Genomic DNA, 18,687 nt, shown 5'->3' on the forward strand with positions numbered 1-18,687 from the left:
CTTCCGTCATCATCTCCTCCGGCATCTCCGATCCTTCCGTCTGACATTGATGTGCCCATTGCACTCCGGAAAGGTACTCATGATTCTCGTCCCCCTCCCAGGTATTTAATAAATTTGAGTTATCATCGTCTTTCACCATCCTATTTTGCTTGCCTCTCTTCTCTTTCTTCTGTATCTGTTCCTAAGACTACAGGTGAGGCGTTATCACATTCTGGTTGGCGACAGACCATGATTGATGAGATGAGTGCACTTCAGAGTAGTGGTACCTGGGATCTGGTTCCCCTTCCCTCTGGGAAGTCTGTTGTTGGCTGTCGATGGATATACACGATTAAAGTTGGTCCGGATGGTCAGGTGGACCGTCTTAAGGCCCGCTTGGTGGCTAAAGGTTATACTCAGATATTTGGCATTGACTATGGTGACACATTTTCTCCCGTGGCGAAAATGACTTCTGTTCGCCTCTTTATTACTATGGCAGCTATTCATCACTGGCCTATGTATCAGCTGGACATAAAGAATGCTTTCCTCCATGGTGATCTGCGGGAAGAGGTTTATATGGAGCAACCTCCTGGGTTTGTTGCTCAGGGGGAGTATAACCTAGTTTGTCGTCTCCGAAGATCCTTGTATGGTCTAAAGCAGTCTCCCCGGGCTTGGTTTGGAAGGTTTAGCACTGTTGTACAGCAGTTTGGCATGACTCGAAGTGAGGCTGATCACTCAGTCTTTTACAGACACTCTGATTCAGGTTCTATTTATTTGGTAGTATATGTTGATGATATCGTCATTACAGGTAATGATACTCATGGTATAACTCAGATAAAACAACATTTGTGCCATCATTTTCAAACAAAGGACCTTGGAAGACTCCAATATTTCTTAGGGATAGAAGTGGCCCAATCCAAAGATGGCATTGTACTATCACAGAGAAAATATGCTATGGATATTCTTGAGGAAACATCATTGTTAAATGCTAAGCCCGTTGATACTCCTATGGATCCAAATGTCAAGCTTTTACCAAATCAGGGGGAGCTATTTTCTGATCCAGAAAGGTATAGAAGATTGGTTGGGAAACTGAACTATCTCACAGTTACTCGACCAGACATTTCCTTTGCAGTCAGTGTAGTAAGTCAGTTCTTGAATTCTCCCTGTGAAGATCACTGGAATGCAGTAATCCGTATCCTCAAGTACATCAAGACTGCTCTTGGCAAAGGTCTTCTCTATGAAAACAAAGGTCATACCAGAGTTGTAGGATACTCAGATGCTGATTGGGCAGGTTCTCCTATTGATAGAAGATCCACTTCTGGGTATTGTGTATTCGTTGGAGATAACTTGATTTCCTGGAGAAGTAAGAAGCAAAGTGTAGTTGCTAGATTAAGTGCTGAAGCAAAATATCGCTCCATGGCCACAGCTACCTGTGAACTCATCTGGTTAAAACAGCTACTGAAGGAACTCAAGTTTGGAGACACTGGCCCAACATCTCTCATTTGTGATAATCAAGCTGCTTTGCATATTGCTTCAAATCCAGTGTTTCATGAAAGGACTAAGCACATTGAGATAGATTGTCATTTCCTTAGGGAAAAAGTTCTCTCAGGAGATATAGCCACTCGTTTTGTCAACTCAAATGATCAATTAGCTGATGTATTTACTAAGTCTTTGAGAGGACCTAGAATAGACCAGATATGTAACAAGCTTGGTGCATACGATCTATATGCTCCAGCTTGAGGGGGAGTGTTGCTGTACATAGTATAGAAGTTCCACATCGAGTGTACATAGTATAGAAGTCCCACATCGAGTGTGTCTCTTTGTATTCTTCAATTGGTTTGCTATATAATAGCACCAATGTTGTGTAGTTCAATATAACAAGGATTACAATGAATACCTCTTGTCTCATGATAATTAACAGATAGATTTGCAGCATGGTAGGTGAATGGTGGCTTTTGTTTTTTTGGGCTGAAAAGTGAATGGTGACTCTTATATTGCTATCTCTCTTGTTAAGTTTATTTTTTCCCAATTTAGTTGAATAATATTGGGCCATAATATAATTTTGAATTTCAAACATCAATTTGCATCTATTTCCTTTTGTCGTCTCACATTTTTCCAAGTTATGGTGATTATTTAGGAAAAGCAAAGAAAATCGGGTTCTTGAATAGTTACATAAAGAGTAAAGACAACAAAGAAAGGTTGTAGATTTAAGCACTGTAAATTACTGTAAGGCTACATTGCATTTTATATTGATGCTCGAGAAGTATCACAAGCACAAGAGTGTTGTTAGAGATGAGGATGAAACGGTTGTGGAGGAAAAAGATGAGTGTAATAGAATGTGTAAAGAACTAATTCAACCCAAAAGCTTAAGCTTTTAGGTGAGGCTACATCAATGGTTTTATATATCTCAAGAGAATGAATGTTTGGCACCAGAGTTGGAGAGGATAAAATTGAAAAGAAGAAGTGAATATTATTGGCTCTCGTGTGAGAGGTCATGTTAGAGTTATATAAAACCATTCATGTAGTCTCACCCAATAGCTTAAGTTTTTGGGTTGCATTGATTCTTTACAGATAATTTTACAATGATGGGAGAGAGGTAAGGCAGTTAAATGGGGGGGGAAGTGATTTTGGGGAATGTTTTGGGTGGCTGAGGCCAGGGGCAGAGTCTGTGTTGCAGTTCTGAATGTTATCTTCTGTGTGTATTTCTTAGTAGTATTACTAACTTTAATTCCTCTTTTTTAATTTATTAAGCTAACAGACCAACATGCCAAGCTTCCACCAACATTGTCCATATTCAGCAACTTTCTGCTAGGTGAAATATTTTCACAGGTAGAAATGTTCATAAATCTTATACAAGTTCTAATATGTACCTTTTATGCATATGCATTTCTGCTGGAATTTGTAGTTTGGTCGGTCCCTAAAAGTTCCACATAATACGTTGCTCTTCTGTGTGATTAGGATCCATTAAGGGCCAGTGACAAAGCTCTAACAAGCTGTGGACCCTATAAAATGAAAGAAGAAGATGCAATGGTCTATAGAAGACCCTATCTTACTTCTGGTTCCTCAGGATTTGCACTAAATGCAATTAGCAGGACCATGAAGAAAGACCTCAAGGTGAGTATTTATCTTTATCTCGAAATATATTGAATCAGTTCTGCTGGTTTACATGTATTTTCTCTTAGATATTGAGTATATGGATAATGGATAAGTCATCAATTTTTTTCCTTTACTTGGAACTTTTGTATAGTGCTGAGTTTTATTTTATTCTTTTGGCCTTAACTTCTATTAGTTGTTACCAACAATTACATGAATGAACTACTAGTCTAAGCAGTGGCGGAGCCAGAAGAAAAACTCGGCCAATGCCAAAAGAACCACTGGGTAGAATTTAGCCAATGTTAAGATTGTATTATTTTTAAAAACTCAACCAATACTAAGTTATACTATAATTTTTAAAGAAAATCTGTACCATTTTTAAAAATTAGCTGGTGTCAAGACACCAACTGACATACAAGTGGCTCCGCCAGTTAGTCTAAGACAAATATTTGGTTATTTCTGTAACAAATACTTAAGAGCAATTAATATCTATTTGTGCATCAACATGATATATACTTACTTCTCTTAATATTTTGAATGAATCTCAAGTTCTGTTACGTGGTAAATTTGTTAACATTTTATACTTCACTTCATTTTATACCTGCAAGGACAACACCCTGGAAATAACAACCCCAAGCCTAAGGGCAAGCTGGGTTGATTCCTTATCACATGTATATTGTTAACCAATTGGATCATGTGGCATGCAATGGTTCAAACAAATGAAAGTAAATTGGGAGTGGGATTTAGAAACAAAATGACAATTTTTTCTTTGAAGACTCTGAATCTTCTTTACGCCGCAGACTATAAATCTTTTTCCAGCCACTCTCCCTTTTCTCTCACACTGGAGTGTGATCTCACAGAGAAAGAAGGACCAAATAAGGAGATTTTCTTCCTTTTTCTCTTTCAATATGTAAACTGTGGATTTCTTTCTGGGATTAAGAGAAAAAAGTATAGAAAAGATACTAGAACTCCATGTTACATGGTGATATTAACCAAGTTATGCCCATTTTGGATGTGAGGTAAACCAGTCCCATTAGTAATTTGGTCGAGTTGTAACTGAAGAAAACATTGATGACATCCAAAAACATAAATGTCAAATTTGAAACAAATGAAACTTGAGGAACAAAAGTGAAACTTGAAAATAAGTCATGGCACAAAATTATATTTTTTTCCTTAGTAATGTAGTCAAGTTTACCATAACAAATGCCACATAGGCCAGTTTTGTTGGAGGATTTAATGGAGTTAAGACTGAGGAAAACTGAATATATTTCAGAACATAAAAGAACAAATTTCAAACAAAAAAATTGTAACAAGCAGTTTTTTTTTTGCTTTTCTTTTCTTTTCAGTTATAGCCTATATGCTCTGCTAATGTCACTAAATTCATTCTCTTGTCCTTGAATCATTCTTATAGTCTTTTAGGCTTATAATCTGAATGCACAATGTGTAGGTCAGAGATAGAGAGCGAGAGAGAGAGAGAGTTTAGTTATGAAATTGAAGGAAAGAGTTCATGAAAGATTATGAGAAAAGTAAGAGCTTGAATTGTAAAGGAAAATTCATCTAGTTGTGTCTCTGTACTTTGAAGCTCCGATCATGTTAAAACGCTTCTCTATTCCTCTAATCAAAATCATGAAGCAATGAGACTCGCAGCTTCTGACTTTTCACATTCTCGATAATCAGTTGTTCGTCCCTTGAAACCTTACTTTGCAACACTACCTGCGAGTTTAGATTAATGTTTATTTATTGGTTGCATCATAAATAAATTTTTTATGTTAAGAGTTTATTTAGATTAATGATGTAATTACTAGATCACGTAGGGGAGTCTATATAAGGCTTTTGTTTAGCCGTGCACTTCTTCAATGAAGTTAAAAAATATCCTTTGAATCTATTACTGTGATATGTGTGAATAGTTATTGATGATGTACCAAAATGAATGCCATACTAAGAAGAAACTCGCAAGGAATATCAGAAGATAAAACACATCTCAGGCTATCACCTAAAAGCTTAATCCTTGAAGTCCAATTGACCAACTGGTTTTGGTTCTTGGCTATACTCTTGGTTGACACTTGCCCTGTAATGATTTGGTAGCCTACGCAATGATTCTAGATACTATTTACATAGTTTCCAATAGAACTCAAGACCTTCATGTCCGATAGATATTTTATGCTGGTTAGATTAGAAAAAGATATTATAGACTATGGTGTGTCAAGTTGCTCATAGATGCATAGATCATACTGTACTGCACTGTCTAGTTTTCCCAAGCTTTTCTTGTGCCTTACGAAACTTCAAAGTGATAACTAACATTCTTGATGCACAAAACACCAAAGTAAAAGAATGTTTTGTTTTTTTGTGATTTGAATAGAATGGTATTTGTTTGATTCACTTTTCCTTCAGAGGTATGTGGAGGATATGCAGACAATACTTAAGGACAAAAATTGGAAAGTTCGAACCACATTATATTGGGGACAAAGAGACCGCTGGTTGAGCTATGATGGAGTGGAAGATTTCTGCAAGGGTTCCAACCATACACTTATTGAAGTTCCAAGGGTAAATACTTTATATTCATTTACCCATGCTTGTGTTAAGCTAGTTTTAGTTTTCCATTTGTTGTCACTGGTGAAATTCATTGTGAACAATTGCCTTTCAGAGTTATCAATTGTTATAAACAGAATAGTATCATTCTTTCAATGATTACCTTCAGCTAAGCTACTTTCTATGAGCATATATTCGTAAAAAATATGCCTAGTAACATGTTATTTTGTTTAAAAGCCAAGGAGTATGCATTCATAAATGTTAGAAGCATTTCTACTTAAAGAGCATCCATATTAATGGGAAATGATTGTTGCAGATTCTCTGTATACTTTTTATATTGAAAATTATTTAATCTCTCATCCCTAAGATCTACATATGGTGTTGTGATATTTTATTTTAGTTACTCAAACATCCGGTTTCAGTTATAGCTTGAATGTAATCTCTGCATGAAAATACTATTCTCAGTTGGATTTAAGTTTGAGCCGATGCATTCTCTATGTTATGTTAAAAAGCTAAGAAATTATTGACTTTGTTTATTTATTATAAATTGAAAGAAAAATTGGATATTGATGTATGATAGGTGGCCTAGGGTTAAATATGTAGCACTTGAGAACTAGGGAGAGAACACAACCAATGTAATTCACCGGTCCTCTAATAGTGTTTCTCTCAAACACTCAAACACACAAACAAGTCTCTGAATATACCTCTTTGAATTACTTTCTATTTCAAGCCTTTTTTTAAACAATGGTTTACATAGAGCTATTTATAAGTAATAGCAAATAACTAAGAATACTAATGACCAACTTAGGAAATCTAAACATAATAATGACTACTTCTTAGAAACTTTAAACTCATTAATGTCCACTAACAAATTCCTAAGGGACACACCCCTTTACCACAAAACTCTTCATTTTCTATTTTCTTTAATTAAATAAAATTTAAACCCAACAAAACTCCCCCTTAAAATTTAATATCTCTATCGTCCTTCATTCCCATCTTCTTCTTGCAATTCTCAAACAACAACGTTGGCAGGGGCTTTGTGAAAATATCTCCAACTTGATCTCGGCTTGCAACATGAGTGAGCTCCACCTTTTCTTCTCTGACTTGATCTCGGATGAAATGAAACCTGACATCATTATGCTTACTTCTCTCATGGTTGACCGGGTTCTTTGCTAACTCGATCGCTGATTTGTTATCAACCCGGATCTTAGTTGAACCGACTTGCTCTTGCTCCAACTTGCTCAATAAATTTCTCAACCAAATTGCATGGCACACGCACTAGGAAGCAGCAACGTACTCGGCTTCGCATGTAGATAAAGTCACAATGGGTTCCTTCTTCGATACCCACGTGAAGGTCGTGTTTCCCATGAAAAACACATAACCAGCCGTGTTTTTCCTGTCATCAACATCTCCACACCAGTCGCTGTCTGAATATCCCACCAGCTTGTGCTTGTCCGACTTCGAATAAAGAAGTCCTTGAGAGATTGTTCCTTGAACATATCTTAGAATTCTCTTTGCCGCCTTCCAATGAGTATACTTCGGCTCTTCCATAAATCGGCTTATTATTCCAACACTTAGACACAGATCCAGCCTCGTACACGTCAAGTACCTCAGACTTCCAACTAGACTCCGATAAACACTCGGACCTACCTTTTCTCCTCCATCATATCTTGAAAGTTTAACGCCGGGTTCCATGGGGGTTGAAACCGGGTTGCAATCACTCATTTTAAACTTCTCTAAAATTCCTTTTGCATAGGCTTCCTGAGAGACGAAGATCCTGGATTTGTCTTGTCTGACCTCCAGACCAAGAAAGTATCTCATCAGACCGAGATCCGTCATCTTAAACTCCTTCGTCATTTTCTTCTTAAAATCTTGAATCATCCCTTCATCATTACCCAAGAAAATCAGATCATCAACATATAGAGCAACAAGTAGAATTTTACCTCCTTTCTTCTTCACATATAGTGCATGTTCATACGGACATTGTTCAAGTCCATCCTTCTTGAAGTAATTGTCAATTCTTGTGTTCCAGGCTCTTGGGGCCTGCTTCAATCCATACAAAGCTTTCTTCAGTTTCAACACTTTTCTTTCTTGTCCGACTTTCATGAATCCCGGAGGTTGTTCTAGATACACCTCCTCCTCGAGTACTCCATTTAAGAATGCCGACTTCACGTCCATCTGATAGATCGGCCATCCGAATTGGGCTGCTTGAGAGATCAACAGCCTGATTGTCTCCATTCTTGCTACGGGTGTGAATACCTCGTCATAGTCAATGCCGGCCTTCTGCCTATATCCTTTCGCCACTAGTCGGGCTTTGTATCTTTCGATCTCCCCCTTAGCGTTCATTTTCTTCTTGTACACTCATTTCACACCAATGGGCCGACTTCCTTTGGGCAGCTCGGCTAACTCCCACGTCTTGTTCTTTTCTATTGCTTTAATATCCTCCTCCATAGCTGATTGCCATTTCTCATCTCGGATTGCTTCTTCAAAACTCACTTCTTCAGAATCTGCCAACAAACATACCAAGTGTGCTTCGTTAGTTGAGTCATACAAGTCTTGCAAGCTCCTCATTCTCGGTTGTCTATGCTCTTCATCATCAGAGATTTCATGATTAGCTGGGATATGGGACGAAGGTTGTCCGACCTCAATTGTCATTTTCCCGGGTTCAACATTCACCCCGGATGGACAACCCCAGTCCCAAGCATATTCTTCATTCATCTTCACATCTCGGCTCATCAACACCTTTTTATTGACGGGATCCAACAACTTGTACCCCTTTGTCTTCTCATCATAACCAATGAATATAAACTTCTTACTCTTATCTTCAAGTTTTGTTCTCAATTGATCCGGTATGTGTGCATATGCAACACTACCAAAAATCTTGAAATGAGCCACTGATGGCTTTAGACCGCTCCATGCTTCTAGTGGAGTTTTATCATTCACACTTGAGTGCGGACATCGGTTCTGCATGTACACTGCACATTGTACGGCCTCTCCCCAAAACTCTTTCGGCATGTTCTTCGTCTTCAACATAGATCGGACCATATCCAGGATAGTCCGGTTCTTCCTCTCAGCTACTCCATTTTACTGGGGCGAGTACGGTGCAGTCAGGAACCGCCTTATCCCATATTCTTCACAATACTTCTTGAAAGTTGTTGACACGTACTCCCCACCTCGGTCTGAACGGACCGATTTGACGTACCTCCCAGTACCATTCTCTATCATTACTTTAAAACTCCTAAATGCCTCTAGCACCTCAGATTTTTCCTTCAAAAAATACACCCAAGTCTTTCGACTAAAATCATCAATAAAAGTTACAAAATAATTCTTACCACTGAAGGACCCCGGAGTAATGGGTCCACACAGGTCGGTATGTATCAAATCCAGAGGCTGCCTAGCTCGGTATCTTGCCATCCTTTGGAACGGACTCCTCGCATGTTTTCCCAATACGCAGTCCTCACAAAATTTTCCTTCAGAGTTAATATTTGGTAGTCCCACTACCATGTTTTTCTTCATCATCTCGGTCAGACCACCGTAATGAAGGTGTCCAAAGCGTCGATGCCACAACGACATCTTGTCCTCCACCTCGGCTTGCAGACAACCGTCCTCCATGCTCTTCAGACTCAGCTTGTACATTCTATTATTTTCCATCTGAACTCGGGCTATCAGACGCCCTTGTATATCTTTCAATAATAGAACTCGGTCTGTCATTAGAACCGAGTAGCCCTTTTCCATCAACTCTCCAACGCTCAGAATATTACTTTTGAGCTCAGGCACGTAATAAAAGTCCCGAATCATACCAACTTGTCCATCCTTTTGCAAGAAATAGATCGCACCTCAGCCCTTTACATCAATTTTGGACGCGTCTCCAAAAGAGACATGTCCGGCTTCCACTGTTTTCAACTCCTTGAACAGATGATTGTAACCACACATGTGATTACTGGCACCAGTGTCCAAATACCACTCCGACTCATTCTTTGAACTTGTTTCACCATGGGCTAGCATAAGAATTCCTCCATCTCCTTCTACAGTGAGGTTTGAAGCCTCGTCAACTCTTCTTTCATCTCGGCAGTCCTTAACGAAATGCCCAACTCGGCCACAGTTGTAGCACCTGTCCGAGTTGCAATCTCTTGCGTAGTGACCATACTTCCTACACTTATGACATTCTACATTATTTTGATTCGACCACCGGCCTCTTCCACCTCGGCCACGTCCTCTACCTCTCCAGTTTTGCTGACTTATCTCAGCTCTTTCTTCATGTTTCACCTCCTGACCTCGGCCTCGACCACCTCGGCCATTTCCTCGTCCACCTCGTCCACGACCTCTACCTCGGATATTTTGAGAGTAGAGCGCCTTTTCTTCCTTGATATTTGCTTTTGACTGTAGTGCTTGCTCCAGTGCCTCTTCCTTCTTCTTTTTCTTGCGCTTTTCATGCGCCTCAAGAGAACCTGCTAGCTCTTCAACAGAGAGCGTAGCCAAGTCCTTAGACTCCTCAATTACATATACCACGTTTTCGAAGTCGTCTATCAGCGACCTCAGAATCTTTTCAACAACTCTAGTCTCAGATAATTCCTCCCCATTCTGTTTTAACTGATTCACCACGGCTTGAACATGGGAGATGAAACCGGATACACCCTCTGAATCTTTCATCTTCATTCCTTCCAACTCGCCACACAGAGTTTGAAGTCGGACCTGCTTAACTCGGTCAGCTCCTTTATAGACATTCTCCAAAATGTCCCACGCTTCCTTTGACGTCGTCGCACTTGCTATCTTCTCAAATCCAGAGTCATCTACAGCTCAAAATAACATGTATAAGGTCGCCTTGTCCTTCGCACGCATATCTTTCTACGCCTTGGTTTGAGCTGCTGAGTATCCTGCGGTAGTTGCAGGTTCAGCAAAACTGTCCTGAATAGCATCCCAAGTATCTTGGGATCCGAGCAACGCCTTCATCTGAATGCTCCAATTCACATAATTCGCCTTTGTCAGGCGGGGCAACGGCATACTGGAAGTGGTCACACTCTCCATAGCTCTGATACCAATTTGTAATTCACCGGTCCTCTAATAGTGTTTCTCTCAAACACTCAAACACACAAACAAGTCTTTGAATATACCTCTTTGAATTACTTTCTATTTCAAGCCTTTTTTTAAACAATGGTTTACATAGAGCTAATTATAAGTAATAGCAAATAACTAAGAATACTAATGACCAACTTAGGAAATCTAAACATAATAATGACTACTTCTTAGAAACTTTAAACTCATTAATGTCCACTAACAAATTCCTAAGGGACACACCCCTTTACCACAAAACTCTTCAGTTTCTATTTTCTTTAATTAAATAAAGTTTAAACCCAACAACCAAGACGATTGCCTTCATCAGTTAGACATCAAGAATGCCTTCTTACATGGTGAATTATAGGACGAGGTCTATATGCACTAACCGTGAGGTTTTATTGCTCATGGAACACCCAACTTAGTATGTCTAGTACGTCTATCCCTTTATTTTTTGAAACACTCTCCTCATGCCTAGTTTGGGAGATTTAGTCCTGTTGTCCAGTAATTCAGAATGACTCAATGGGAGGCTGATCACTTCATTTTCTTCTAGCACTTCTCAGTTGGCCTTTGCTTTTTTCTTCTTGTTTATATAGATGACCCTGACATCACAGGCAATGATCAAGATGGTATCCACAATCTGAGGCAGCATCTATCACACCTCTTTTAGAAAAAAGATTTGGGCCTTCTCAAATAGGTTTTAGCTTTGAGGTTGCTCAATCTACTCCAGGTGTTGCAATCACCTAGAGAGATTGATGGATCTGAGCTAATTAGAATGGGCCTGAGTTAGTTAGTTTGTTATGAAAACTATTCTAGAATATTCCTAAATAATAGGATATAAGGAGGGGAGTGTGGGAGTGTGAGGTATGCATGTATTCAGAATTGGTTAGTGGGAAAATTGGAAGACCTCTAGGGAACTCTTAAGCCTAGGTATTTGGTTTGAGGGGGAGTTGAGGCTTTCTGGGTCTATTTTCTGCAATTCATATTATATTAATATATGTAAAAAGAGGTTATGCCTCCATTGTTAATGAATTCAGCATTGTATTTTTTTAGGTTCCATAAATTTGGCATCAGAGCACTTCCGATTTAGGGGTGTTTCTGTTCCAGATCTGAAAAAAAAAATTATTCCAGAATTTTATGGAGATGAAGATGGAATTAAAGCTTGGGAATGGTTGCTGGGGCTTGAACAACATTTTCAAGCAAATCAAATTCAAGAAGCTGATAAGCAGAATGAGACGGTGAAGGGGGTTGGGAGGTCGTGCACTCATCTCGTACAAACTTTGGAGTGGGTTCAGTCCCCATATAAGCTAGCGGAGCTTTGATAGAGCATTCATAAGGAGATATATACCTGAGATCTGTGTGGCAGAGGAAGATGGAGTATCAAACAACTCAGACAAAATGGAGGAAAAAGAAAAAGAAAAAAGAAAAAGAAGAAGAAAAAACAGAAGATGAGGAAGAAGAAGATGTTCGAACAGAAACACAAATCAAAGAAGAAATTAGAACAGAAGAAGGAGGAGGAAAACAAATCGAAATCAACAAAGAAGAAAAATCAACAATGAAGAAGATGCATTGGTTGCAGAAAAAGAATATGAAACAGGGGCTGAAGATAAAGAAGAAGAAAAGGTGAAGAACCAGAAAAAAACGAAGAGGAAGAAGCTGTCGAAGAAAAAGACGCAAACGTTGAAGCAGAAGAAGGTGCCAAAGAAGTTGAAGCAAAAGAGGAATTAGAAGAAGTCGAAGTAGAAGAAGAAGCAGACAAGGAAGAGGCAATAGCAATTGAAGAAAAAAAAGAAGTGGAAGAAGAGGCAGCAAAAGCGAAAGAAGAAAATGAAAAAGGTTAAGAAGAAATCTGCATAAAGACAAAACAAAATCATGTGCAAGAGGGAGAGTTGGTAGCGGCTAAGCAGGGAATAACGAAGACCCAACCAGATTAGTTCATGGTGGAAGCTGGAGTCACGACATTGTTGAAACCATCAAACGAGGAAGACAGAGAGGAAGAACGGTGCTGAAGCTACATAGGAAGAGAGAGACAGGATGGGCAAAATTGGCTTTGGGTAAATTTGTTGACCTAATGGGCCTAGCCCAGCAGAATTTTGTGTTAGAAGAAAAAAAGATGGGTTGGAGGATTATATCCAACCCATCAAGATAACTTTAGCAATTTGGTTGGAACAAGGCCCAAAAATTGAAGTGGTTAAATATGAGTTAGTGCTTCAAATAGTAATGGGCCCAAAGGAAAACAAGTCACATGGGCCAAAATCAGTCATAGACTTTAAACAATGGGATCCAGGTGGAAAATCCTCTCATATTAGCTGCCCTTTCTCTTCACCTTGAGGACAAGGTGAATTTTGGAGGGGAGTATTGATGGACCTGAGCTAATTAGAATGGGCTTGAGTTGGTTAGTTTGTTATGGAAACTATTCTAGAATATTCCTAAATAATAGGATATAAGGAGAGGAGTGTGGGAGTGTGAGGTATGCATGTATTTAGAATTGGTTAATGGGAAAATTGGAAGACCTCTAGGGAACTCTTAAGTCTAGGTATTTGGTTCGAGGGGGAGTTGAGGCTTTCTGGGTCTATTTTATGCAATTCATATTATATTAGTGTATGTAAAAAGAGGTTATGCCTCCATTGTTAATGAATTCAGCATTGTATTTTTTTGGTTTCCATCAGAGATATGTTTTAGCCATACTTGAAGAACTAGGCATGTTGTGACTGACAACATAATAGTGGTACTCATATTGAAGGGGAGCCTCTAACAGACCTTGGTAGATATAGATGTCTTGCTGGTAAACTTAACTTAGAGTAACTCATTTAGACATTGCTTTTGTTTCAAGTATGGTAAGCCAACTTTTAAATGCTCCTTGTGGATAGTCTTTGGGATGCTATGGTTCACATTCTAATCAAGAGTGCATTCAGTTATATATTATTTTGTTGCTGATTGGGTAGGTTCACTGTTTGATAGACACTTAACTGTATGATTCTGTGTCGCTAGAGGTAATTTAATATCATGGATAAGTAAGAAACTTATAAGAACTTGGGATGCACCACCTCAAAAGCTAGCTCAAAGAAAGAGAGTGCTCAAGACCTTATAAATCCCACATTAATTGCTCATACAACCAATGTGGGACTTTAAGTCCCGTACCTTGCAAATGGGTCATAACATTCCATCACGCTCCGCAGCCCTGCGCGTGCTAGTCTTTTACTAGCCCCGGGCGAACACTGCAATGTCGAAGTCATCACCCATGCCGCTCGATTGCAACGGGAGACATAGTGGAAGGCTCTGATACCATTTGATAAGAACATTGGGTTGTACCACCCCAAAAGATAGCTCAAAGGGTGAAAGTGCCCAAGACCTTATAAACCCCACATTAGTTGCCCATACAACCAATGTGGGACTCTATACCTTGCAAATGGGTCCTAACAGAAACATAATATAATTGCTAGTATAGAGGTTGTGTATTGTACTATGGCAGCGTCAATATGTGAACTTACGTGGTTTAAGATAGGACAAGGAATGAAACTAAAATGTGACAACTGTTAGAGAAGTTAATTTAAAACTATTAAAGTGATCTTCAATGAATAGCTTGAACTTTTACTTAAGGTGGTTTAATAAATATTTAATTGTGAAATTTCTTAGCATAGGTAGGTAGGCTTGTGCATTACATCCTTCAAGTCCAATGACCTCTTGTGTATGGAGGTGTGTTAGAGAAGTCTAATATAAAACTATTAAAGTGGCTTTCATTTTGCAACTTGAGCTTTTAAGTGACATGGTTGTTTAATAACAACCTTGCTGCCTTGTCAAAAAATAGGAGTATTACTGGTTTTGTCAACACCAACGGGGGCATCAGATTGACTTTATGTGTAACATGTTTGGTGCATGTGATATATATGGTTCAGCTTAGAGAGTGTTAAAATTAGGCACAAATTAAATATGTAACTATTAATCAATTGTAACTGTTAGAGAAATATATAAATCATTAATGGGCCTTCACTTAACAACTTAAGCATTTGGGTTGAATTGGTTCTTTACATGGTATCAGAGTCTCGATGTCCAAGGTTCGATTCTTACTCCCCCCCCACTTTCTCTTGTAGAATTTCTTAGCATAGGTAGGTGAGCCTGTACATTATCCACCTTTCATGCCCAACAGGCTCTCGTGTGAGGGGGGTATTAGAGAAATATATAAACCATTGATGGGCCTTCTCTTAATAGCTTAAGCTTTTGGGTTGGATTGGTTCTTTACAATAACTAATACTAATTATCTTTGATTAGTGTCTGACTAATAGGATATAATTAGTCGTAATTACTCTCTTATTGCATCGTTTCTTTACAGTACATATAACATACTCCTGTGTATTGTAGTAAGACACAAAATTCCTCAAACCTCCATTTTCTAAACATCTAATCCTAGTTGTCTAAATGGAACAAAAAGAAACTGAAAGGAAAAACAAGTTTAAAAGTATGGCTGCTATAATACTTGCACTACAGTATCATGAACAGAAATAACACTATAGTTCCAAAAACAGTATACCAACATTTAATTGTAATTGACACTTTCATTATCCATCATCTAGTAATACTAATTGAAAGATTCTTTTAACTTCAAAACTAAACATTCAGATTCTTTTAATTTTACTATTTGTATAAGCTTGTTCATAGCGAAAAAATGAAATACTTTGGTTGTATCTTTAGAAATCTTCAAGAATCTTGTGCCTATTCACATAGAGGAAAGATAAAACTAACTTCTTGCACTTTGTAGGCTGGTCATCATGTGCAGGAAGATTGTGGTGAAGAACTTGGACAACTTATTTATGGGATAATAAGCAAAAGGAACCAGACATGAGGGTATTTTATAATTGCTTCTTGATATTCTCAATTTTTTTGTTGCATGGATTCCTATCTCTTCTCTTAATCCTGATAAAACTTGATTAACTCTGCAGAAAGATATATTTTTATTTATTTATTTATTTTAATTTCTATTGGTAATGTATATCCTTCAAGTCTCTTTCTCATATCTACACTTATTCATTTATTGAATCATATTAATTTGCAATCTCTTTAATATAAAGAAATGCTTCAAACCCTTAGATCTAATGAGTTAAACTACCATTTAACCTTATAGAAACTAAGATACAATTTATATCAACCTTATCCACTGGCTTGGTCCAGAAGCAACCCCACAGGCATTGATATAAAAGCAGCCACCATTGATGACCATACAATCAAAAGAGTTTGATGAGCTGTGATGATTTGTTGGCTCTTTGTGTTAAAAGGATCATAAAATTATGACAGTCAGTGATTCAATCATTTTTATTGATTAACATTGTTCATTTTTATAATTGATTTGACATTGGTTTGACAAATTAAAGCATAAAACATTAATTTGTTTTGAAATTATTAACATGAATTGTGATGTTTCGCTAATGATACTGATCTGGACATATTACAAGTGAGATAGAGTCTCAATCCTATGAAAGCCCAACAGACCTAGAGATCCCTTGTGACTTGGCCGCAAAGGCAACCCATCCCGCGTAGAAAGCATGGGATCTCGTTTACTTGATTCCAAGCCAACATGACTCAACAGGGAAGGAATCATCATTGCCGAGATCAACAGCTCAAGAAAGATGGCCACCACCTGAACCCAATGAATGAAGGGCAACTCTTGCTTGCCACCACAACTACTGAGTAGGCTTGCCCAACAAGGAATATCCAGAGAGAGGCCACCCTTCTCCACCAATGGACATGAACATCGTCCTATGAAAGACGATATGAAATGAGATGCTCAACACTATAAATACAGAGGCATTTAGCCCAGGTATGATATCTCTCTTTAAATACTTGAACCTCCTTGAATACTGAACTGACTTGAACATCGGAGTGCCTTGCAGGTTCCCCCTAGTCTCCTCCAAACTGCCTAGATACACAAAATTATTGTACAACCATCTTGCCCAGCTTCTCAACATCTCGGCAATACACTGCACAATTTTCCTTCTCTTCATCAACATCATCTATCTTCAAATGAGTGTGGTCAGGCCTAGGCCTAGCCCAATATTTGTTGGACCAATCATTAGCCCCATCTGATAAATTTCGACTCTCACTCCATACAAATAAAAAAATGGTTGATTCCAGGAACAAGATGTCAAACTCTTGGAATGCATCCAGAAGAAAAAAAAGGCTAGGCATCTCACTAGAGAACGACCTCATCCGTAGCTCCGATTTCTCTTCAGTGAGATAATCCACAACCAACAAATCAATAAATCCTGGATCTCCTCGGGAAACAAAATCAAAAGATTGAGGAACAACAAAAAGAATTACTGAAATTGAAAAAATCATAAGCTAAGCATGAAAAAAAATCCAACGAAGATGAAAACTCTGCTGAAAATGAACATGGACTAGAATACTCTCAAAAAGACCCGGGTCCATTGAAAAAAGATAAACAAAAGATAGAAGATTATCAGCCTCATGTTAACCATGATGCTAACCATAATATGGATCACAATTCCCACCATAATTCAAGAACGTTCTCCAAGGTAGCTCATTTTTTTACCCCGCAGATCATTGACCTGGAAATTCCAAAGATATCAAAATCACAACAAAAAAATACAATGGGAAATAAAATCCTCAAGAACATCTGGAATAATTCTAGACCAATCTAATGGCCTAGGACATACCTGATGCCATAGGTTGTCGTCTCTTCCCAACCACGTGGAAAGAAGTTGCTCTAAGGTGGTATTCAGCTTTACCACCTATCTCCATCAATGTTTGGGAGGATCTCTCCATCCATTTCTTGGTGAGATTTGCGACTAGCAAAGCAAAGTACAAATCCACGCATGTGTTGAAAACTATTAAGCAAGGTGCTAGAGAAACCTTGCGAGATTTCTTGAACAGAATTTTTGATGAAGCCTTATTGGTAAGAGATCTTGACCCATAAGTCTCTCTACATCTTATCACTGATGGTCTACTCAGTTATCTTATGACATTATAATTGAGTTTAGGCTAACTTTTGCATAATTGCAATTTGGTCCCTAAACTTTACCAAAATTGAAATTTGACCCCAAAAATTTCTCATAATTGTATTTTTTGTCCTAATGACTTGTTTGGCATGCATCAGACTTTTATTCATAATAATCTCATTTTTAAGTTTCCGGTAAAATTTGCACAGTAGCATTTTTTACTTGTTAAATTCCACTATTCACACTTTTTCCCAAAAAGTTTCTAAATCTCAAAATTATTATTTTAATCCAATTTCACCATTATTATCACAAAATAAATCTCTATTAATCATAATTAATCTATGTATATCATGATTAAATCATTAATCATTTTACCAATTTATAATTCACATGTTAGAGTCATTATACTTCTCTATGCTTAACCAAACCCCTAAAAATCGTCTCAATTCCCAAAGACCAATTTTTAAAATAAAATTATTTTTAAAATTTTTCATAATTTAATAAAATTGGTTACAACTCTATTGATTTATTTATTTTTTAATAAATTTTAATTACCTATCGATTAAACATCATCCAAGTGTTTTGTGATAGTTTGATCACTTCATTGACAATGATTGGAGAGTCAAGCTTATTTTATAGTTAGTTATACAAATTATTCACAATTTTTTATTTATAATTTGTTTGACATTTATTGCTTTATTCATTTTTATATATTATTTTGTAAATAATCTTTGTTTTATTTATTTTTTATCTAACATGTGTTGAAAATTGACAATCACACAAATCGCGAACGAAAAGAGAAAAAGAGAGAGAGTAGACACAGAGAATTACCATGGTTCACCCAATTTAGGCTATATCCAGCTTATCTGTACTATATTTACCTCACCGTCACTCGTTACAAGTCACTCGATTTACAAGAAAAATATAAATAGGATTAGAAAACCCTAACAGTAGCTATTCATGGGCCCAAGCCCAAACTACTAAGAAAATTATAATAAATCAGAGGCCATAACAGTACCTAGCCTCTACAGGCCTGGGGGCGCTTCCTTTTTGCTGACCCCGACAACAAGGATCCTCATCAACATGC

At 37.8% G+C, this 18,687-nt stretch overlaps 1 protein-coding gene across 1 annotated transcript; it reads left to right on the plus strand.

Annotated features, from left to right (window-relative positions):
- The first annotated feature begins 228 nt into the window (after positions 1 to 228).
- LOC133314364 (uncharacterized) lies at positions 229 to 15,629 on the plus strand. Its single transcript, XM_061515841.1, has 5 exons — positions 229 to 450; positions 2,728 to 2,805; positions 2,935 to 3,090; positions 5,461 to 5,613; positions 15,407 to 15,629. Exons 1-5 carry the CDS (start codon positions 229 to 231, stop codon positions 15,488 to 15,490), a joined length of 693 nt encoding a protein of 230 aa, XP_061371825.1. The 3' UTR covers positions 15,491 to 15,629.
- Positions 15,630 to 18,687: the final 3,058 nt, after the last annotated feature.

The sequence above is a fragment of the Gastrolobium bilobum genome, unplaced genomic scaffold (assembly GCF_033153095.1).
Source record: "Gastrolobium bilobum isolate Gb01-03AN ecotype WA unplaced genomic scaffold, APGP_CSIRO_Gbil_v1 utg6198, whole genome shotgun sequence".
In the NCBI taxonomy this organism is placed as follows: Eukaryota; Viridiplantae; Streptophyta; class Magnoliopsida; order Fabales; family Fabaceae; genus Gastrolobium; species Gastrolobium bilobum.